Source organism: Bombina bombina, chromosome 2 (assembly GCF_027579735.1).
Source record: "Bombina bombina isolate aBomBom1 chromosome 2, aBomBom1.pri, whole genome shotgun sequence".
Classification (NCBI taxonomy): Eukaryota; Metazoa; Chordata; class Amphibia; order Anura; family Bombinatoridae; genus Bombina; species Bombina bombina.
Window position 1 is genome coordinate 1,305,263,992 of NC_069500.1, and position 25,240 is coordinate 1,305,289,231.

The following is a 25,240-nucleotide window of genomic DNA, read 5'->3' on the forward strand; positions in this document are numbered from 1 at the left end:
ATGATATTGCAAAAATTAGAAAAAACGGTAATCCTGGAGTGAATAAATAAAAACGTCTTTATTACAAAATTAGTTAAAATGGAAAGGCATACATAAAAGAAAAACAGCAGGTGTGGCACTGTCTGGCTGCCAGACAGTGCCACACCTGCTGTTTTTCTTTTGTGTATGCCTTTCCATTTTAACTAATTTTGTAATAAAGACGTTTTTATTTATTCACTCCAGGATTACCGTTTTTTCTAATTTTTGCTATTTTGGCCAGTGATTCCTGGATGATCGTGCTGTGGGGAGGTGTGTGTTTTCTTCCAGCAGCCATTGGTGGACTTTCAGCTCTATTCATACCATGGATTGGTTCAAGTTGACTGACATCACTACCAGCCAATAGGATCCGGCACCCGGTGAAAGGCGATTTGGAGAGACGCCGTACATTCCCATACCCACGAGGACGCCAAGCAGCTGAGCCAGTGGAGAGACGAGCACTTGGAGAAGGTATAAGGTACCCGTGCATCGCAGATCCCATTAATTCCGGTAAGAAGAAAGCAGGCTTGGGCAGCAGTGGGGGACTTACTCCGGGATTTGCTTCTTTGGCTATTCTTTTGAAACCGTCACACCGCTTTGTTCTGAAGGCTGGTTGAACTTTTGTAATCCACCATACCTTTATCTGGATGTAAGTGGTTATCCACTAAATATTGTTTTTTGCGCTACTGAGGTTTTTTTCTCTTTGTATGCTGGAATATGATATAGCACAATTTTCTAACTTTGGCTTTTTACACGCATCGGGTTAGCGCAAGAGCGAAAACAGTTTACTTTCAACTTGTAATATGAGCGCTACCCGACTCACGCAAAAACCTTACTTCTAGCGGAGTTAGCACTAAAGCAGGACCGTTAAATATCGCTCCACTTGTAATCTGGCCCTAAATGTTTACTTTTATAGGAGTTACTGGTGTGACAACTGAGTGCAGTTAAATACAAGTGGAGATTTCCAATGACACAATTAGAAGAATGATTTTGTTACTGTCAGATATCAGAACCAAAGATCTTGTCTTATCATACGTTAACAGTGACAGGAAACAAAAAAAAAAGGGAAAAAAAAAGGAAAATTTATTCCATAGAGCTTCAAAAATGAATTTAATTAATATTAATGTGTATTCACATGTTAATTAACATAAGAAAGCTCTTGCTAAAGAAGCATTTGACAAAGATTAGATACAGACCTACAGGAGATGGCAGTTGGCAAAAAAACAAAAGAATATTTCAGTTTCACAATTAGAACCTGAGATGCCTATCTTCTCTGCTGAATTTGCTCTATTTGAAAGCTGTGTATTACAAACGGTAATACATTTGCATGGCGTTCTGCAAGCCATCAATTTAGTTGCTAAATTTGTTGAATTTTGCAAAGCTTTTTGTTTTGTCTTTTAATAATTACAATAGGTTTGAATAAAACTACAAAAGACTTATGTTTTTCAAAAGATATGAAATAACTATTTTTCAAAAAGTAGGAGGCAAAGTGCTATTAAAAAAATGGAGAATGTGCAAGTGACCATAATGAACAGTCACTTCTGGCAATAGCAATACATGACATGAGGAGAAGGATTTAAAGGAAAGTAATAGTCAAAATGAAAATGTGCATAAGTCCATTTAAGCATTGACTAGACGTTTTATTACAATACACTTCCATTAAAAAAAATGCTTCAAGTAAAAGCTATCACTGTTTCAGCGATATATGCACGTATGATGCACATGCCTAGTACACCCTCACTAAAACAATGCCAGCTCAGAGAGGAAGCACCAATGTGTCTTGTGACCGCAATGACTTTCACGTAACACCTCGCTAATTTACACCATACAAGCCACTGTACCCTCTGAGCAAGCGTTGTCTGTGAATGCAGGTACAAGAGGCATGCACAGCTGAATCAGTGATAGCATTTACTAGTACTTTGCTAAAAGAAGTATATTGCAAAATTGTTATATTCAAAAATGAAATGCACTGATGCACAATTTTGCCCATTTGAAAAACGTCTTTGTCCCACACTCTGGAGAGTTCCAAAAAAAATAAAAATACAATTCAGCAACCTAGGATTTAAAAATGCTGCAAACTGCCTATATGATTTGCAGGTTACAGCATTTGATTTGTGGCCTCTCTAAGAAGTGTGGGACAAGCACAATTTGTTTTTTTACACAAACAATGCAGTGTTTAATTTCCTTCTAGCAATTAGGCAGTTCTACTTAGCAGTCAAAGTATAAACAGAAATTCTCAGTATCATGATATTACATGATGGAGTTCAAAATGTTATATAGGAACATATATTTCAAGATGTGTGTCATAAATAATTAATTTCTTTGTTCCAAGAGTGTGATTCATACACGTGAATATATAATGAGCAGTAATCTATTCTTTATTTTGTATTTCATTGTCTACACAAGCCATTTTCTGTGTTTACTGAATTTATTCCTAGAAAAACAGAACAATGAATCACCAAGTTAATATTCCCAGGAAGCACACATGCTCACACTAAATACTGCATGTCTTGCGTCTGACACTTGTTTCTTCACCCCCGCACAAGCCATTTGCTCCCTGGCAACCGTGGCGCACACTATTTCCCTTTAGGTCAATAACTAAACATGCTTCCCCCTTATTGCTGCATCCACTTGTCTGAATGAGTTGGGAGGAAATCTCCACTTGCAGACAAGTTCTCTTTGCAACAAAATGTATTTTATCTTGATTTCAGCACTTTCTCTGCTTTTACTACAACACATCTAACAGATCAACAGACACATCTTTAATCCTTAGCACATTTTCTGTCCTTGATTGTCTTTCTTTTTGGAGGAAACACAAGCCAAAAAAATGCAGAAGAGCTATGGAGAAGATGACAAGGAGAGATGAAAAAACAGACTGAATCTGAATGGCTTTTAAACAGGAAAACCAAGGGAGAAGGAATACATTTATTGAACAATCTATAGAGCTGGTAACATAATATATCACTTGAGAACCAATTGTATCTGAGCTATGAATGTTTCTTTAAATCTACTTCAATTTTCTAGTATAACGTTTGAAAGATGAGCATGTGTGGTGCCTTTTAACAGGGAGTCTAGGATACAGCAAAAAAAATAAAATAAAAAATAATACGTATTTTAGCCATGATAGATCCAAGATTGTACAAAAAATGTAGGGAATTTGGGATGTTTAAACAAACAAATGCAGTAATATATTTGAGCAAATCTTTAGTATGAAATTGAACTGCTCTTTACAAATTAATTGATTTAGCTTAAATACATAACACTACTGACTAATAGCAAATACTAGAATAATTAAATAATCTTTAAAGTACTTCTAAGAGGAAAAAATACGTCTAAATATGAAAAAAGTATCTGCAAAAAAATGTGTCATAAAAGGATGTCAGCAGAAATGAATATAACACCCAGAGCACAGACAGACTGACTCAGTACACAGAATCTCATCAAGCAGCAGTTATGGAAAAACACTATACAAGGTGAAACCCAACACTGGAGTTTTAATGAAGGTACTGGTAAATTTGAAAACAAAATTTAAAATCCAATGAATCACCATCACCAACTTTGCCTACCTACTTAGGGCTCGTTTTCATTAAGACACAATTTTTCTCAAGGTTGTAAAATGAAAACACTGCTGTCGAAATCCATTCCGCTTATCAACAGTCTCTGATGCCGGATTTTCCATCATTACCGGCAGCTGGAGCCCGGTAAAGAATTTAAATCACTGTTGGAAGCTTTTAATAATGTCTTAAACATTACGGCATGCTCAACTAGGTGTAAAAGAGGAAAAATGTAATAAAAACCCCATAAATTATATTTACCTGATAATTTATTTTCCTTCTGTATGAGAAGAGCCCCCAGCATCATTTTTTACTGTTGGGAAATACTGAACGTGGCCACCAGGAGTAGGAAAACACACCCCAGCCAAAGGCGTAAATACTCCCCCTACTTCCATCATATCCCAGTCATTCTGCCAAGGGAACAAGGAACAGTAGGAGAAATACCAGGGTATAAATAGTGACGGAAGAGAAAAACAAATTTTAGTCCGCCCATCGGAGTATACTGTTGGGAAAACTATACCCAAGCTCTAGAGGACACTGAATGATAATGGGAGGGGTAAAGGAAAGGCAGACCCTAATCTGAGGGAACCACAGCCTGTAAAACCTTTCTCCCAAAAGCTGCTTCAGCCGAAGCAAGCAAAAAAGTCAAATTTGTAGAATTTGAAAAAGTATGTAAGGAGGACCAGGTAGCCGCCTTACAAATCTGATCCATAGAGGCCTCGTTCTGAAGCCACCACTCTAGTGGAATGAGCTGTAATCCTCTGAGGAGGTCTAAGTCCCGATGACTCGTAAGCTAAGCGTATAACACTCCTCAACCAAAAAGATAAGGAAGTCGAAGAGGCCTTCAGACCCTTATGCTTCCCAGAGTAGATAACAAACAAGGAAGAAGTTTGTCTAAAATCCTTAGTAGCTTGAAGATAAAACTTCAAAGCTCGAACCACATCCAGATTATGAAGTAAACGTTCCTTCGAAGAAGGATTAGAACATAAGGAAGGAACCAGAATCTCCTAATTGATGTTACGATCCGACACCACCTAAGATAGAAAACCCAAACGCGTACGTAGGACAGCCTTATCAGTGTGAAACACCAGATAAGGAGGCTCACATTGCAAGGCAGCAATTTCAGAAATTCTGCATGCTGACGCAATAGCCAATAGAAAAAGAACCTTCCAGGACAACAATTTAATGTCAACCGAATGCATAGGCTCGCACGGAGCCCGTTGTAAAAACTTAAGAACAAGATTAAAACTCCAAGGTGGAGTGCTAGATCGAAACACAGGTCTTATCCTGATCAGAGCCTTAACAAAAGATTGCACATCAGGGAGCTCTGCAAGCCTCTTGTGCAGCAAAACAGAAAGGGCCGAAATCTATCCCTTCAGGGAACTGGCAGAAAGGTCCTTCTCCAGATCCTCCTGGAGAAAGGAAAGAATCCTGGCAGCCTTAACCTTATGCCAGGCTAAATCACGCTTTTCACACCAGAATAAGTAAGCTCTCTACACCTTATGATAGATGCGACGAGTAACAGACTTATGAGTCTGAATGAGAGTGTCAATAACCCTCTCAGAGAAACCTCTTTTGGCTAAGACTAAGCGTTCAATCTCCATGCAGTCAGCCTCAGAGAATCTAGATTTTGATTAACAAAATGACCCTGTTCCAGCAGATCCCTGCGACAAGGTAACTTCCACGGAGGAGATGAGGACATCCCCACCAGGTCCGCGAACCACATCCTTCGCGGCCACGATGGAGCAATCAGAATCACTGAAGCCTGCTCCTGCTTGATGCGGACCACTACACGAGGGAGAAGTGGTAATGGCAGAAAATTAAAATTAGATTGAACCTCCAAGGCACTGCTAATGCATCTTTTAGCTCCGCATGAGGATCCCTGGACAGCAACCCATATCTTGGTAGCTTGGAATTGAGCCGGGACGCCATGAGATCTATCTCCGGCGTCCCCCATTTGTTGCAAATCTCCGCAAACACCTTGGGTTGGAGAGACCATTCCCCAGGATGAAAGGATTGTCTGCTGAGGAAATCTGCTTCCCAGTTGTCCACACCTGGAATGTGGATCGCTGACAGTGAGCAGCAGTGGGCTTCCGTCCACTCCAGAATCCGAGATATTTCCCTCATTGCTAGGGAGCTCCTAGTTCCCCCGATGGTTGATGTAAGCCACAGAGGTTATGTTGTCTGATTGGAATCTGATAAACTGAGACGAACCCAGAAGTCAAGCCTTCATTGCATTGAAGATTACTCAAAGTTCCAAAATGTTGATCGGGAGGAGGTATTCCTCTTGCGTCCACATGCCCTGTGCCTTCCTGGCACCCCAAACAGCTCCCCATCCTGATAGACTTGAGTCCGTAGTCACAATCTCCCAGGATGTTCTCAAGAAGGATGTCCCTTGGGACAGGTGATCTGGACAAAGCCACCAGAAGAGCGATTCTCTCGACCGGTTGTCCAGAGAAATCTGCTGAGACAGATCCAAATGATCGCCGTTCCACTGTCTCAGCATGCACAGCTGATGTGGTCTGAGATGGAATCTGGCAAAAGTAATGATGTCCATGCTGGAAACCATGAGACCAATCACCTCCATACACCGAGCCACAGAGGGCCTTAAGGAGGTCTGGAGGCCAAGACAAGCGGAAGTTAGCTTGTAACGTCTCTGGTCTGTAAGAAATATCCTCATGCATATAGAGTCTATTATAGTACCCATGAAATTCCACACTGGTACTGGAAATAAGAGAACTCTTTTCTAAGTTTATCTTCCACCCATGAGATCGAAGAAGAAACAGAAGAGATTTCGAATGGTCTTCTGCCAGACGACAGGATAGTGCTTGAACCAGAATATCGTCCAAGTATGGCTATACCTCTGGTTCTGGCCACTGCAAGCAGAGCCCCTAGAACCTTCGTAAAAACACTTGGAGCAGTAGCAAGACCAAACAGAAGTGCAATAAACTGGAACTCCTGGTCCAGGAACGCAAACCTTATGAACTTGAAGTGTTCCATGTGTATGGGAACATGAAGGTAAGCATCCTTCAGATCTATAGTGGTCATGAACTGTCCTTCATGAACTAAGGGAAGGATGGACCTTATCGTCTCCATCTTGAACGAGGGCACAGATAGGAATTTGTTTAAGCACTTTAGGTCCAGAATCGGGTGGAAAGTTCCGTCCTTCTTTGGGACCACAAAAAGGTTTGAATAGTACCCCAGACCTCTTTCTGCAAGAGGTCCTAGGGAGGAGAGATCCCTCATGCACCCCAGAAAGGCTTCTCTCTTTTCTGGCCTTGAAGACAGACCAGAAAAGACTTAGAAGACTTGAAACCTATCTTGTATCCATGAGCGATGACCTCCAGGACCCTCGGGGCTTGCGCGTCCCCAAACAAAGCGTCTGAAAAGAGCAACAGTCTGCCCCCTACAAGATCCAGAGCCGGATCGGGGGCTGCCCCTTCATGCCGACTTTGTCTCGGTGGCTTCGTGCTCTGCTTGTATTTATTCCAGAAAAACCTGAAGCCTTGGCATTCAGGCGAATAATTTTGCATATTTGCATCACAAATAAAAGAATTAGCCACCATTAAGGCCTTCATTTTTTCCTGGATCACGTTGACCCTCCACCTTGATCAACTTAGATAAGGAGTCGCACCAGTAGGTAGCCGCTCCAGCAACCGCAGCAACAGCCGCTGTCGGTTAAAACAAATATCCTGTATGCTGAAACATCTTTCCTAACAGAGTTTCTATCTTGTTATCCATGGGCTCTTTAAGCAACGAACTATCCTCAAGCGGGATAGTAGTGCGTTTAGCAAGTGTGAAGATAGTGCCATCCACCTTGGGGATGGAACCCCACAACTCCAATTGAGAGTCTGGGACTGGGAACGATTTTTTAAAGGAAGAAGGGGGAAAATGAAGCACCAATTCTTTTCCATTCATTCTTAATAATGTTCGCCATCTTTACGGGAACTGGGAAAGTTTGTGGTACAACCCTGTCCTCGTAGACCTTATCTAATTTAGGAATCAAAGGTTCCTCAGGCAACTTGAGCTCTGGAACCTCTAACTTAGATAAAACTTCCTTCAGCAGAAAGCGTAAATGTTCAATCCTAAATCTAAAGTCTGGTTCCTCCACAGCTGGAGGCTTAGAGGCAGCAGATTCTGACCCAGAAAGAGCACCCTCTGAAGTATCAGAGGCGCCATCATCATCGGATAATCTTGTATCAGATAAATCCAATAAGCTAGTAGATGACCCCTGGGAAGGATAGCAATATTTTACCTTTCGCTTGCGCTTAGCAGAGTGGGGTAAAGCACTAAAGGCTGCAGACACTGCCATTTGTAACTGCTCATTAAAGTCTGGCGGTAAAAGGGACCCTCCAGATGGAGGATTAGGAGTGCTACGGGAAGCTGCATGTGTATTAGGAGATGACTGTAGGGTGCGCACCTCACGGGACGGAGATTCCTCAGAGGTGGACGGCTCAGTGGTATCAAACAAATTAACCTTCTTTGACATGGTTACTTTATCAAGGCATGTGGAACATAATTGAACAGGCGGGTATACCGTGGCCATCTCACAAAATAGACAGGTATTAGACTTAGGTAAAGAGGGAGTGTACCCTCTAACGCATCAGAATCCTCCATAGCTTGTGCTAACAAAGCAGACTATTGATTAATAAGAAAAAACAGCACCTTTATACTCCCAATGGCTGGGGTACTCAACACCTCCTATGACCCAGGCCAAACAGAGAAACCGCTTCTTCTCCGGTAAGCCTCACGTTCAGGAAAGAGGAAATAAGTGTTACCACACCCGGTCACATGGTGCACAATGCAAGAACGCCCCTGCTATAATAGTAAAAAAGGGCACAAAGCCTTTTAGGCTGTGCAGCTCCAAAAAGGAAAGTAAAAAAAAAAAAACCCTGTATGTTCCAACATCTGCCTGAGCCTCATCTCACACATGTCGCAGCATAATCAAATACATTTATGTGATTAATCCCCCCTTTTCAATAATCCCCCTCCGGAGAAATTAACCCTCGATTCCATAGAGATAAAAGGAGCCACACTGTTACCCTGTCTTCTTGCGTTATAATATGTGTAGAAACAAAAAAATGAAAGATCTTACCGGAATCTATGCCGTGGAACAGAAACATAGCCTCTCAGGTTTGACCATCTTTTAGCATTGCTCCTGACATGGACTTGAGTGAAGGAAGCAGGCAGTGAAACTTGTTGGATGCGTTCGCAGAAAGACTCTCCCTGCATCTCCAGACTCTAACATTCGTCAATGCTCTCACTGAGAAGCTGACAAGACTACTTAAAACTTCAGTTCCATTTCAAAGGGTAGATACCCTTCATAAGGAACTACTCTGAATCTTTTGACACTTCTCTGCAGGGCCGGATTGGGCCGCCGGAATACCAGGAAAAATTCCGGTGGGCCGGCAGAGGCTGGACCGGGGCAGCTGCAGTCTGCAGAAGTGTGTGGAGTGATGGGCTTTTGAAATGAAATGAACTAGTGAGTAAAGCAGTTTACCAGGTCACACGAAGGTACTAAATGCCATTCCTTATTAAATAAATATTTTCCTATTATGTTTTGTTTATATGTGCTGTTGTACGTAGTGGCCCATGCAAGGCAGATGCCAGTAGAATATGGTACTCTGTAATGACTCGTGTTCTGAACAATGATAAGGGAGCATGCAAATGAGCCTGCCCCTAAACCAGCAGCCTAGAGCTCTCCCCGCACCAAACCTCTCAGATAGCTCTCCTTCCCTACTGGCTGCACACGGACTTGCTAGTCTACCACAGCACAGTTTGCCTGGAGTCATCAGCCCCCGGGCCCGCGCTCTCCTCTGTAAGACCCTCAGCCCGCTCTTCTCATCACCTCAGTGACATTATGATGAAAAAGCTACAGACCAGTGTTGGCTTTATATTAATAACATCGCTTTTCCTGATGGTCAGAACCGGTAAGCCCATGCCCACCTGACTTGTATGGTCCTCACGTGTAACCGTCACTACCTACCCTGTAATTTAACCCCTTTGGCTGGGGTATATACCCCTTCCTCGGCCCTGTTATTTAACTTTCTTATGACCCTGTCATTTAACCCCTTCCACGATCCTGTCATGTAACTTTTTCATGACCCTTTCAATTAACCCCTCTTAAGTCGACCCTGTCATGTAACTTTTTCATGTCCCTGTCATTTAACCCCTTAACCCTTCTTAGGATCACTTAATAAAGTATTTTTGTTGTTTGTAAAAACGATAGTATTTTATCAATCGTCTACCAGAGAACTAAAGAATAAGTTGTGTGTTTTGTTTACGTAAGCTCAAGCTGAGAAATAAGCACATATGTGTAAAAGTTAACTTATAAACCGTGTTAAAACGTGTTTGGGTTGAGGTCTGGTCAGGCTCCCGGGGCATAGTTGGCTGGGCTGAAGGGGGGTGGGGCTGGAGAGGGACAGGGGCTGGGCCGGTCTATACAAAATTTCCGGGGCCTGATTTCCCAGTCGGGTCCTGCTTCTTTGCGAACCTCCTGTGACGAAAGGCAAAGAATTACTGGGATATGAGGGAAGTAGGGGGAGTATTTAAGCCTTTGACTGGGATATATTTGCCTCCTCCTGGTGGCCAGGTTTAGTATTTTTCAACAGTAAGGAATGATGCTGTGGACTCTCCTCATATTAAGAAGGAAATGTTTTTTTTTTTAAAAAACATTTTTATTTTCATTTTATTTTATAATGAAGTAAATGTATATTTGTTTTTGTTTCTCTCTAGAGGTGATCACTGATAAGGAGCGCAGACATTAAATGTACATTTTATAGTGTAAGATCGGGTTACCATAGCAACAAACTTGTTATGGCGGCTTTGGATGGAAGTGTTAACACAATAACTTAAACCTACATGCGAAAAGAGACTATACGCGTTGCAAAATATATTTCGATCGAAACCAAAATTGACTTTTAGCTGTTGACTGCTTCGGTAGCTTACGGCTCCAATTTTACTGAATCAATGGAAACAAGCCCTTACTTAGTTACTTTGGATTTTCTGTTTGATGCCATAAAACATCCCCATTTCTGGGAAAAGTGAAGTAAAACACTCATGCAAAGAGAAAATCCCCATAGCTTAATAATTTGTCTTTCCGAGAACACTGCTTTTAAATTTTGGAGTAAAAAAGGCTAGGTTTGTCACATGATTTATCTATGGAAAAGTGACGATATGAAAACTCTCTTGAATTACAGACATGGAGCACACTCACCCTCTCTGATGGTTGATAAAAGCAAAAGTATTCTTGCACAATAATGGGAATGGAATTTCATGAAACGCCTCTCCGTTAGGCTTCACTGCGCCATATTGAATATACTGACCATTCATATGACATCAGGAGAGAATTAAATAAACCTAATTTGCAAATTGGTTACTTTACTTATTAAATCAATATATCTATAGACATAATTATATATCTACTGCAATAACAGTCATCACTATTATTATATTACACAAACATATTCACTCCCAATAAATAATCCTTTATAAAATATCAAACTGTTTTCATTTTATTTACAGAAGCCCTTTTGTATGAACCTTAACATAAGAATCTACTACTAGGACAACCATATGACAGCTATAGAGAGATTAACACCTTTGTATTAATGGAAGTATATGCATCTTTTAAATGAGATGTCTTCTATTTTGATGTATGGGGATGATAAAAAATGTTTTAGCTGATTGCTGCTTTGATGCACAATAAACATCATATCATTTAATAATCCTGGTGTGTTGCAATATTTGCTTCTTGGTTTCTTAAGCAAAATTATGAAAATGAGTGAAGTACTCACTATTGCAACGGCAATCACCGGGTATATAGATAGACATGGGACAGCTCATTTGAATGAGAACTTTTAAAGGCACACTAAAGTCAAAATTAAACTTATGATTCAGAGAGAGCACGTCCTTTGAAAAGAAAAAAGCCTTTAAAATGTACTTCTATTATCAAATCGTGCAGTCTTTTTATAAGCACACTTTAGAAGAATCAGCTCTTACTGAGCATGGAGTTCACAGTAGTTATGAATAAGCGATAACCCTCACATGATACAGGAGACAAGGAAATAAAAAAAAAACAGAATTTGCCAGAAATGGAAAAAATCTACTGCTCACCCGAAAGTTAAAGTAACGATACTGCATTTTTCTAATGTATCAATTGCTTATGCAGTTCTACTGTACTGAATGGTCCTTACACTAAATGATGCATTTCATGTCCCTCTCTATAGTGCAGGAGATTCACAGCTTGGTGAGCACACCATATTGTTGGGGTCTGGTTGCTAGTAGGATCAGGTATTACAGAATAATAAACCTATTTCATGGGTGGCTTATGCCATTTCCCAGAGGTTGCCTTCTTTGTGTTCCTAGTTCCTCTTATTTTCAACCTTCAGACGGCTGCTGGCTACATAAACCAGCGTGTAAGCCACAGGACATACCCATTTGCTCACAGGCTTATAGGGGATTAAACACCAGTCTATAATACCCAGTTTTTATCTTTTACATTACTATGAAAGAAGTGGGTGACTGGAGCTATTGGATTTATTGGAAGGAAAAAAAAACCTCTACTTTAAATCATATAGGTAACGTGACCATGATCTTGCCAGCCTAAGATCAGTTTTCTTTCTTCCTTTCTCAGATCTCTCAAGATTAGATACAGACTGACTTCTGGGCAGTAACTTTATCTATATATCTATTGTCTCTAGTGTTACAAATGTATATGAACTTTCATGCTGAGCATTTTCAGAAGGTTAAGAAACTGCTATTTAAATATCACCAACAAGTAAGTTAAATTATATTTATTTACAGTTTAATGGGACAGTAAAGTCAAAATTAAAAACTTAAATTAATTAATAGAGATTGGAATTTTAAACCGTTGTCTAACTTCTATTATCAATTTTGTTTATTTCTTTTGGTATCCTTTGTTAAAGAGTAGTTCTAGGTGAGGTCTTTAGTCATATGGTTGCAGTGTAACAATGTTTATAGCAGTGTTAAATATAGTTACAAACACCGTAAATTTGGAAAGTTGTTCAAAATTGCACAATGTATCTGAATCATGAACATTTCATTTTGACTTTACAGTCACTTTAATAAAATAAAATGACTAGAAACTATATTACCATTTGAATTTCTTCAGGAGACAGTTCATCTTCACCTCGGCCATCATCCCAAGCACTGAAAGTATTTCTGATGTCAGGCACATTTTTATCTGGCAGAGTGGATAAAACACAAGAGTGGCAGGGAAAATGTAGAAGTAAGTTTTAGCTTTGTATTGTAGATCTAAACTCTTTTGAATTACCATAAACTTGACATTATTAGGTAAATAGCTTAGTAGAAAAAAAAAAAGTAAAAAAAGATCATTAAGCGTGTAATTTACTCACAGATAAACTGAAGGGGCCAATAAATGACTGAAACAGTAACCTGTTACACAGCGATTACACATTAACTGGCCCCATCAAATAAAGTAAGACAAAGTTACTCAAGAAGCTTTGAAATGTTCATACAAATAAATATCAGTGCAGTAGCTTAAAGGGATACTAAACACACATATTTTCTTTTTAGGATTCAGATAGAGCATGCAATTTTAGGCAACTTTTTAATTTACTCCTATTATCAAATTTTCTTCGTTCTTTTGTTATCTTTTTTGAAAAGCAGGAATGAAAGCTTAGGAGGCGGCCTATTTTTGGTTCAGAACCCTGGATAGCGCTTACTGATTGGTGACTACATTTCCATGGGCCGGCTCCTAAGCTTTCATTCCTGATTTTCAAATAAAGATATCAAGAGAACGAAGAAAAAATGATAATAGGAGTAAATTAGAAAGTTGCTTAAAATGGCATTCTCTATCCGAATCATGAAAGAAAAAAATGGGTTTAGTATCCCTTTAAGTAACTTTTTTTTTTTTTTTTTTACTGCGGAGTAATCTGCCACACTGACAACCAACAGTATAAATGTTCCTAGTGGTGCTTACTTTGCTGAATTCAATTGAAAAAAAGAGGTTTGATGGCACCACTTATCTGGTATTAAAAGAACATAAAACCCAAAACTTTTCTTTTATGATTCAGGTAGAGAATACAATTTTAAACAACTTTACAAATTACTTCTATTATCTAATTTGCTTCATTCTCTTGTTATTCTTTGATCAAGTAGCAGCAAAGCACTACTGGGAGTTAGATAAAAGCCAATGAAAGAGATGCCTATATGTGCAGCCACCAATCAGCTGCTTCTGAGCCTACCTAGGTATACTTTTCAGCAAAGGATACAAAGAGAACTACACAAATCAGATAATAGAAATAAATTGGAAAGTTATTTAAAATGACATGCTCTATCTGAATAATGAAAGAAAAAGTTTGGGTTTGATGTCCCTTTAAGGTCTGTTATCATTCTGTTTAAATTATACTGGCCTTGTAACACAATATTTACAGTGGTTAGAAGGTGCTAGGTATCAAATACCTAACATTCTCTGGTTTCAGCTTCAGAAACTGAAAACAAAAGTGATACTTTATAAGCACTCAGACATATTCAGACCCCCAAAAAACATAACATACTGTATGTGCGTGTGCGTCATGAATAAATTACAACGAAAAACTTTATTAGAAAAAAATTAAAAATGGGTTCAAGTTAAAACTAAAATGTTGGCAGTTACTTAGCCTAATTAGGATACGTCCCAATAGCAAGGGAATACAATGGCAGTATATAACAAGCTGCACAAATATGGAAAAAGGATAATGCATAATAATGCCCCACTGAAATATCAACTAGTGGTTGTCCACTTATGTATACTAAGGTACTGACTGACAGCTGTATATGATAATCACTATTTCCCTAACATTAGAGAAATAAGAATAGGGTAAAATACTATCCAAAAAGATAATATCCACTGATAATAAGCTTATTATAGTACAACTGCAAGGTATTGCTGTGAGACAAATGTTCCAGTGTAGTATCACAAAAAGTATCACATTCAGTTAGTTTGTTTGATACACTGTTACAAATAGGCTCAGTACAAGCAGTTTATATTTGTGTATAGTTAATACAGCAAATTATAATTGTCTATTGATAGAATATAAAATTAACTGTCAGTCTGATCATCTTTAATTTTAAACTGTATTCACAGCGTTAGTTTACATGGGAAACTCATGATATATGAATGGGTTTATGTTAGCAACCTTTAGCTCCCATATAAGGATACCACCCGACAGACACCAATTCACATTAGTTAGGCTGTACCGCCATACACATATAATATAATAGTGGCATAACGTCTGCAACGGCTATTTATGACATCAGTCCCACCTCCTCATTTACATATGGCGAATCGGATCTATGGAATATCCGTGCAATCCTGCGATTGACATATCAATGCCAGATACATAAGACATTAGCTCAGTATAAGAAAATGTATTCTGTCCATATTGGTTGAAATATAATCTTGGAAATATAAAGATATGTAACACAAAAGTATTACGGATCATCTATGCTTCTTGTAAGTATTATACAAACTGAGGTCATCATATTAGAAGTCAAAAACAAAAATAAGAAATTAAATAATAAAAAACTAATAAAATGAAAGACAATAAAAATAAAATAATAACTAAAACGTGCTACAAATATCAAACAGTGGACAAAGTGTAAATGTAATAATAAAGACGAGTGCTTGATATATCCAGTATTAAACTACCTTTGTGTGAATACAAGTTCTGGGAGTGTTGTTTAATAAAAATGTATAGAAAATGATTTATAATAGAGTAAATACACTAAATAGGAGAATACTCATAGTGTTTATAATGTGACTTAATATGTTGTAAAACTTCTCAATCAAATGATGGGAATGAGAGGATGTGTATATGTATATACCGACGTGATGTTCTGTGATTATTATTGTGAAAATAAATGCAAAAAAGTATAAGATCAATAGGTGATGATGAAGTTAAAAAGAGAAATTACATCAACGATAAATAAAATAATAGTAGTGACCTTCTGAGAAGTTTATTATATATGGTAGAATACATTTCTTTTTTTGTCCAAAGACAGTACATGATTGTGTCTCAATTTCTAGAAGATTATAAGTATGTAAAGAGATTGTTGTTCTCATTCAGTCCATTTGGGGGTACTGAATTTAAGAGATATATCCAGCGACTTTCTTCTCTCAGGAGTGACTGTTCAATATCTCCTCCCCTAATTCCTAATCTCACTGTTTGGATTCCAACAAAAAACAAGATTCAGATGTTCTTGCCTGATGATTCTTTAGGAAATGTGATGCCACAGTAGAAAGATTTTTCTTTTGGACCTTTATTAGCATTTCTGATATTGCTCAGATGTTCCAACATTCTTACTCTCAATTTTTTTGAGGTCATTCCGATATAGAACACATTGCAGCTGTATGTAACCCCATAAATGACTGCTTCGGTATTGCAGTTTATATGTGATACAATTTTATGGGTCTTCCAAAATCTATCAGTTATTGATTTGAGTGGCACTACATGTTTACAGATTGAGCAATTCTGGCATTTGAAATTGCCAGAAGTTAACGGATTAGGCTTTTTCCTCCTCTTCTCAAAATGACCTGGGCTCAGCATATCCTTTAAATTCTTTGTTCTTCTGTCCAACTTGTATTCTTTTACCTATTGCTATAGCTTCTCAATTTCAATCTGTTTTGTAATTAATTTGTGCTTTGCTGATAGGTTTAGTTGTCAGAGCAATTTCTCTTAGTGCGTAGGAATTCCCCTATTGGCATTTTACTGTATGTGGGCAGTGTGCACTGGTGGAATGTAAGAGACGATTGGTAGCTGTCTCTTTTCTGTACATGTCAGTACTGATTTTTGGAGATTTTCAAATCCAGAAATGTTACAGTCTGTGAACTTTTCTTCCAGGTTAGTTTAATATTGAGGTTGTTGTTCAATATATTCAGGTATTCTTCCAATTTATTCTGAGGACCTTCCCATAGGAAGAACACGCCGTCAATATAACTTAACCATAATGGAATATGGTTAATATAAGACACATTTTCATCTGAGAAAACAACATGTTGTTCCCACCAACCTAAAAATAGGTTGGCATATGTTGGGGTGCATGCTGTCCCCATTGCTGTTCCTCTTATCTGGAGGTAGAATTGTTGATCAAACACAAAGTAGTTATGATGTAATACAAAGTTCAAAAGTTTAATTATAAATTCATCATGAAGTCTATCTTCCGTTGAAGATGCTGACAAAAAGCTTTGAACGGTTTCAATACAAAATTTGTGATCGATACTCGTGTAAAGAGCCTCCACATCAGCTGTTATTAGAATTGTGTCATCAGTTAGTTTTAGATTCTCAAGATGTTGCAGTACTTCAATAGTATCTTTCACAAAGGAAGGCATTTGTGTCACAAATTCCCTTAGTCTAAAATCTATATATTGACTTGCCTTTTCCGTTATATTGTTGATCGCTGATACAATAGGTATTCCTGGGGGAATATTAGCATTTTTGTGGATTTTAAGTATTATATAGAAGGTAGCTGCTTTTGGGTGGTCTATAATCAGAAATTTCTTCTCTGAGTGTTATAATGTTATTTCTCTAAGCTTCCAGTATGATTTTATTGTATTGACGTTTACATTTGTCTGTAGGGTTGAAAAATAATTTCCTGTAACACTCTTTGTGTGTTGTTTATGTACCTCTCGCAAGTATATTTCCTTGGGCCATATAACTACATTGCCTCCTTGGTTCAAAGATTTTTTAGGTATTTCCCTACTGACAATTTCATTGTAAACTTCAATGTGTTTCGATATATACTTTTTAGGTATGTATTTGGACGTTATCTTTGGTAGGATCTTCATTACTTTGCAACAATTTATCCATAATCTGTAATGTCACTCTTTCTTCTTCTGATCACAATATTGCATTCTCAATGGTTTTATTTGGAATATCATAATTTCTCATGTATTGTTTTTTCAAAAATAGCTTTCTTAAGAATAGTTGACTATCCTTGGCAATCAAATTTATCAAGTTGACCAGTTGGGCAAAATGATAGACCTTTGCTGAAACAGGACTGGCTCACATTTCAGTTGTAAATGTAAATACTGGTATTAACAAAATAATCTACTTTAAAGGAACATGATGCTCAAAATGTTTCTCTGTATCTAAAAGAAAATGTTTTGTTTTGAAATGTAATATAATGTTTTGTTTTTTGAAAACCTGGTGAATAAGCAACCATTTTTGTTTGTTAGTTGCCCTTGTCAGCTAGTGAGCTAGAGTCACAGGGCTCAGTGGTATATAATCACACACTACCTGTTCATTTAATCTTTTACTTACCCCTTTAGTAGACAAACATTTTTTGAAGATAGTTTATTATGCATATACAATTGAGTAATATCTCCTTTTAAAATACAGTATCTGAAGATTTTTGATATTTTTGACAGTTAAAGGGACATAATATTTATATGCTAAATCGCTTAAAAGTGCTGCAGCATAACTGTAAAAAGCGGAAATGAAAATATCACCTGAATATCTAGATGTAAAAAGGGAAGATATTTTACCTCAAAATTTCTTAAGCTCACCAGAGTAAGTGCTCTGTGAGCAGTTAGAGCTGATGTAAAGCTGTAAATTGGAAAAAACAAATAAACACAATAGCCAATCAGTATTAGCAGTGATGTTGTCATATTGCTTTGCTGTGATCTCACGAGATTTCACTTAAATCTCATGATATTTCACAGTAAACTTCCTTAAACCCTTAGTGACCAGACCATTTTTCAATTTTCTTACCCTTAAGGACCAGGGCTATTTTTACATTTCTGCTGTGTTTGTGTTTAGCTGAAATTTTCCTCTTACTCATTTACTGTATCCACACATATTATATACCTTTTTCTCGCCATTAAATGGACTTTCTAAAGATACTATTATTTTGATCATATCATAATTTACTATAAAAAAAAGTATAAAACATTATGAAAAAATGGAAAAAAAACACACTTTTTCTAACTTTGACCCCTAAAATCTGTTACACATCTACAACCCAAAAAACCCATGCTAAATAGTTTCTAAATTTTGTCCCAATGTTTACATATTTGTTGCAAGTTATAGGGCAATAAGTACAAGTAGCACTTTGCTATTTCCAAACCATTCCCCCCCCCCCAAAAAAAAATTAGCGATAGTTACATTGTAACACTGATATCTGTCAGGAATCCCTGAATAACCCTTCACATATATATATATATATATTTATATATTTATATATACAGTATATATATATATATATATATATATATATATATATATATATATATATATATATATATAGTAGGCAACCCAAAGTATTGATATAAGCCCATTTTGTAGACAACCCAAAGTATTGATATAAGCCCATTTTGGTATATTTCATGCCACCTTTTCACCGCCAAATGCGATCAAATAAAAAAAAATTGTTCACTTTTTCACAAACTTTAGGTTTCTCACTGAAATGATTTACAAACAGCTTGTGCAATTATGGCACAAATGGTTGTAAATACTTCTATGGGATCCCCTTTTCCGAAATAGCAGACATATATGGCTTTGGCATAACTTTTTGGTAATTAGAAGGCCGCTAAATGCTGCTGCGCACCACACTTGTATTATGCCCAGCAGTTAAGGGGTTAATTTGGTAGCTTGTAGGGTTAATTTTAGCTTTAGTGTAGAGATCAGCCTCCCACCTGACACATCCCACCCCCCTGATCGCTCCCTGACCACCCTCAAACAGCTCTCTTCTCTCTTCCACCTCACAATAGTTACTGCCATCTTAAGTACTGGGAGAAAGTCTGCCAGTGCTAAAATAAAAGGCTTTTTTTTATGGATTCTGCAGTGTTGGATCCCCATTTAGCCCATAACCTCCCTGATCCCCCCATACAGCTCGCTAATCCTACCCCCTCTACCTATTTGCCACCATCTTATGTACTGCCAGCTGTCTGCCAGTACCCAGTTTGCCCCCAAAAATGTTTTTTATATTAAATAAATATAGTGTAGTGTAGCTGCCCCCCTCAATACCCTACCCCCCACCCAGATATTTTGCCCATCATTTATTCCCCCCCTCCCCCTCCATCCTTCTCATACATTTTTAATTGCATAGTTGTGAATGTTGCACACGCCCCCCCAACGCACTCCTGCCCCCCCTGCGTGCACATTACTAAGACAGGAACCGGATGATAAGCAACGATGGGCCACCCACCCACCTCATTGCTATGGCCCCCACCCACCAATGATCGGCACCATAGCTGCCGGTGCAGAGAGGGCCACAGAGTGGCTCTCTTTCCATTGGTGTGTAAAAAAATGGTATTGCAGGATGCCTCAATATCGAGGCATCACTGCAATACCACGAAAGCGGCTAGAAGCGATCAGGATCGCTTCCACCGCTTGAAACCCCTGAGGATGTACAGGGTACGTCCTTGGTCATTAAATGACAGTTTTTGTAGTACGTACCCTTTACGTCCTTGGTCGTTAAGGGGTTAAAATGAATAGGAAAATAACATGACTGCGCCTGCACATGCCAGATGCACACTCCTTTGGAAGTCCTGGGACAAAAGCCTGTTTACAGTATTTTTTAAGTAAATATCTTCCTTTTTTTACATAGAGGCGTCCAGGTGATATTTTCTAATCAGCTTTGTACAGCTATGCTGCATCACTTTCAAGTGCCTCAACATTTGGTTAACATGTCCTTTTAAGTTCACAACTGCAATGTGATCTAGCCCAGGATATATGCAGCATTGTGGGTCAATCTGATGGCATACCGCTTGAATAAAAGAACATTCCAATAGAGTAAGATACCAACACTAACAACTGCAATGTGATCTAGCCCAGGATATATGCAGCATTGTGGGTCAATCTGATGACATACCGCTTGAATTAAAGAACATTCCAATAGAGTAAGATACCAACACTAACAACTGCAATGTGATCTAGCCCAGGATATATGCAGCATTGTGGGTCAATCTGATGACATACCGCTTGAATAAAAGAACATTCCAATAGAGTAAGATACCAACACTAACAACTGCAATGTGATCTAGCCCAGGATATATGCAGCATTGTGGGTCAATCTGATGACATACCGCTTGAATAAAAGAACTTTCCAATAGAGTAAGATACCAACACTATTTAGAGATATTAAGAAATACTCAAAAACACATTTCAAATAACACACCAATATCAAAAACTTTAATTTTCATTGAAAGAAACATTGCATATATTATTCAATATAAATGTAAATGTGACTGTCAATCAATAACATTAATAATCGCTTAACAGTCATAAAATGACAACACCAGTTAGTGCACTGACTGATTATTGTCCTAGCAAGGGGGTGATTGATCATCTTTTGCAGAATTTGACAAACACAATAGCAGCAGACCTCTGAAGACACACTAAGCTGGTTCCTGATCTGATAAAACATAGTAATTGCACTTGTGCTACTGGTATGTGGAGTGTGACTGGGAGCCATATTGTTGTGTATTATTCTCTTTATATAATATTTAGAATACAGAGTTACAATTTAACCCCTTGACGCAATCCGAAGTATATATACATCATGCGGTACATAGCCCATCGTACTGCATAACAAATATACGTCGGCCTTTCAGGAAGCTCTAGCAGTCTCAGTCGTCAAGTGACAACCGAGACTTGCTCTTTCTGGGCTGCAGGCATCAGCCTTCAAATGGTAACGTAGCTCTATTGGTGCAGACTGGCTGATCATTACAGACAGTGACAGGTCTTTGTCACTGTCTGCAAAGATGTCTGTTTGAGCTAGTAGGAGGTTCGGGAGGGATAGGGGATGGGTGGGCGGCACAGCAGTGGAGGGGGCGGGAGTGAGAGGGATTGGGTGGGGCCCTACGCTACAGAAAATATAAGTGTCGATGGGAGAGGGAGGGTCACTACTCTACAGAAAAATTATTAATAAAGGTGGGGGGATCCTAAATTAGTGATCTGAGGTAGAGGGGTTGTTTTATGGCTGCAGTAGTTTTGTGTAAATAAAAAGAGGAGTTCGTTCAGCACTAGCTGCTAAAAGTCTTTAGAACTGATGTGCAAAGCAACATGACGGAAATCAGTTGTTTTTCTCCCCAGACAAAGTGTGGACTGCTTTGAAGACAAACTGAACTGTGACAAAACTTTGTAGAAACTAAAATAATTGCATTCTAGTGTCATACGCCCCTCAAAAACCCACTTGAGTATTTTTACTGTATCCCTTCTGCTGTGACTAGTTTAGGACAAATATAAAATGAGCTATTATGCTGATTAAGCAATCACTGTGTAGAATGCTGCAGTGTCAATAAAGTGATGTATTTCTGCATCTCAGGAAGTAACGTGGGGGGGGATTGTTTACTATGTAAGAATAAATATTTGATGTTTCTTTAATATTTATCCGTTTTTTCCTCAGAGAAATCTATGAACACAACACATTTCTTGAAATCAGTCTTTTACAAATGTTAGGGGATCTTAAATTGGAAGCCAAGGTGGTATTGGTATATCCTATTATAGTTATATTTATATTCATACTCAACTATATATCCACCTCATGAGAATGACAGTGATTGCCATTTAGAACAGGGTTCCATAGTGTTTGTTAGCTACACTGCACACTGACTACATAGAACACACTTCATTTTATCTGTGACTGACAATTTTATTTTTTAAGACAATAAGAATGATTCTGCAATAATTTTATACATAAGTTATTGCAAACACATAAAATAAATGGTTTCATATGGTAATGAATGTAGCATACTGAGTTATTGCCTCCTCTAGTAACTGACCGTATTTATAATATGTAATAATTACACTTCTAAAACTCTTGTTTCCTAGTAGTATAACAATGTTAAAAAAACAAAACAAAAAACTGTTCCAACTCTTACCAATATTTTCTTCACCAAGAGGTTTTGCTTCCTCTTTAGAGTCTTTACTTAGATGGATTATTTTGTCCCCAAATTGTGCTGAGTTTGATTTGTGGATTTGTTCTGGCTTTAACTTGGACCTGCAAACAGATAGTTATTTGGTTATATGGCTTTAGAGAAACCAAATAAAGTGAGTTAATGCATAGTTTTCTGCTTCATAAAACTACTATTGAAAACTAGATGCTTAAAATATACAAGTTATAAAACTGTAAGCTATGAGGGAAAATGTTCACAAACTTTAAAAAGACCCAGGAATTAAAAGGGACATAACACTCATAAATCACTTGAAAGCAGGATTTGATTAAATCACAATTTAAATCACTAGAGTCTGTAAGACCGATTTAAATCATTGTTTTCATTTGTAGAATAATAACTTTTCAGATAATGTTTTTCAGTTATATCAGACCATTACTGATTTGGTTATATATAATTAAATATGCATAGATAGATCATTGAAATGAATGAAATTATTTGGAGGTGAACTATCTCCAGTTTAATAGGTTAATCATTCATTTTTGTTTAACTTTTAACTTTATTGGAAGGAGAAAAATAATAATTACATTAATAATAACAATTAAAATAGTTTTTATTAACTAAAACAATAACATAATTCAATTTTAATGCTTGCCCCTCCCTCCTCACACTTAGGTCCTTGTGCAGATCTATTCCCCTACAAACGATCTTCTATTCAGTGAGCTTCTTGAAATGTAATATGGATTGATTCTGTGTACATAGATTTGCAGGGGAGCAATGGCGTTGAAGGCAGAGTAAAGTCAAAATTAAACTTTCATGATTTAGAAAGAACAATCCAACAATTTTCTAATTGACTTCTCTTATCTAATTTGCTTTATTCTCTTGGTGCCCATTGTTGCATAGATAGGCTCAGAAGCAATGCACTACTGTGAGCTAGCTGCTTGTAACTGTCTCACCCAATGTTTTCAGCTAGGTCCCAGTAGAGCATTGCTCTCCTTCAACAAAGGATCCCAAAAGAATGAAGCAAATCTGATAATAAAAGTAAATCTGAAAATTGTATGCTCTATCTGAAACCCAAAATGTATCTTTCATGATTATGTCCCTTTAAGGGACACAATTTCACAGTTTTTAGAACTACAAAATATACATTAATATACAGCATCTCGCTATACAATAAAAAAAGAATCTATATTTCAGGATGAATAACCTTTGGATTATAATGCAACAGAAACTATGTTTAGATAGATTATTCCCCAAAAAACATTTTATTTAAAAAATCCTATTTAAATAAAAAAAAAATCCTATTTAAATAAAAAAAAAAATCCTATTTAAATAAAAAAAAATCCTATTTAAATAAAAAAAAAATCCTATTTAAATAAAAAAAAAATCCTATTTAAATAAAAAAAAAATCCTATTTAAATGAAAAAAATAGGATTTTTTTTTAAATTATTGATTTTTATCCATGTTGCACTCATTATCTTAATTAAAAAACATAATTTATGCTTACCTGATAAATTCCTTTCTTCTGTTGTGTGATCAGTCCACGGGTCATCATTACTTCTGGGATATAACTCCTCCCCAACAGGAAATGCAAGAGGATTCACCCAGCAGAGCTGCATATAGCTCCTCCCCTCTACGTCACTCCCAGTCATTCGACCAAGAATCAACGAGAAAGGAGAAACCAAGGGTGAAGTGGTGACTGGAGTATAATTTAAAAAATATTTACCTGCCTTAAAAAACAGGGCGGGCCGTGGACTGATCACACAACAGAAGAAAGGAATTTATCAGGTAAGCATAAATTATGTTTTCTTCTGTTATGTGTGATCAGTCCACGGGTCATCATTACTTCTGGGATACCAATACCAAAGCAAAAGTACACGGATGACGGGAGGGATAGGCAGGCTCATTATACAGAAGGAACCACTGCCTGAAGAACCTTTCTCCCAAAAATAGCCTCCGAAGAAGCAAAAGTGTCAAATTTGTAAAATTTGGAAAAAGTATGAAGCGAAGACCAAGTTGCAGCCTTGCAAATCTGTTCAACAGAGGCCTCATTCTTAAAGGCCCAAGTGGAAGCCACAGCTCTAGTAGAGTGAGCTGTAATTCTTTCAGGAGGCTGCTGTCCAGCAGTCTCATAGGCTAAACGAATTATGCTACGAAGCCAGAAGGAGAGAGAGGTAGCCGAAGCCTTATGACCTCTCCTCTGACCAGAGTACACGACAAACAGGGAAGACGTTTGTCGAAAATCCTTAGTTGCCTGCAAGTAGAACTTGAGGGCACAAACTACATCCAGATTGTGTAGAAGACGTTCCTTCTTTGAAGAAGGATTCGGGCACAGGGAAGGAACCACGATCTCTTGATTGATGTTCCTGTTAGTGACTACCTTAGGTAAGAACCCAGGTTTAGTACGCAGAACTACCTTATCTGAATGAAAAATCAAATAAGGAGAATCACAATGTAAAGCTGATAACTCAGAGACTCTCCGAGCCGAAGAAATAGCCATTAAAAATAACACTTTCCAAGATAACAACTTTATATCAATGGAATGAAGGGGTTCAAACGGAACTCCTTGTAGAACGTTAAGAACAAGGTTTAGACTCCATGGCGGAGCAACAGTTTTAAACACAGGCTTGATTCTAGCTAAAGCCTGACAAAAGGCCTGGACGTCTGGATTTTCTGACAGACGCCTGTGCAACAAGATGGACAGAGCTGAGATCTGTCCCTTTAATGAACTAGCCGATAAACCCTTTTCTAAACCTTCTTGTAGAAAGGACAATATCCTAGGAATCCTAACCTTACTCCAGGAGTAACCTTT

At 37.8% G+C, this 25,240-nt stretch overlaps 1 protein-coding gene across 1 annotated transcript in view; it reads right to left on the reverse strand.

The window, feature by feature from the left end:
• The window catches only part of STX18 (syntaxin 18), a 523,329-nt gene that overhangs the window by 96,602 nt on the left and 401,487 nt on the right, over positions 1 to 25,240 (reverse strand). Inside the window, exons 6-7 of the mRNA XM_053704146.1 lie at positions 22,417 to 22,535; positions 12,686 to 12,774 (exon numbers count right to left, since the gene is read on the reverse strand). Coding sequence (XP_053560121.1) covers positions 12,686 to 12,774; positions 22,417 to 22,535 — 208 coding nt within the window. The remainder of the gene's footprint in view (positions 1 to 12,685; positions 12,775 to 22,416; positions 22,536 to 25,240) is intronic.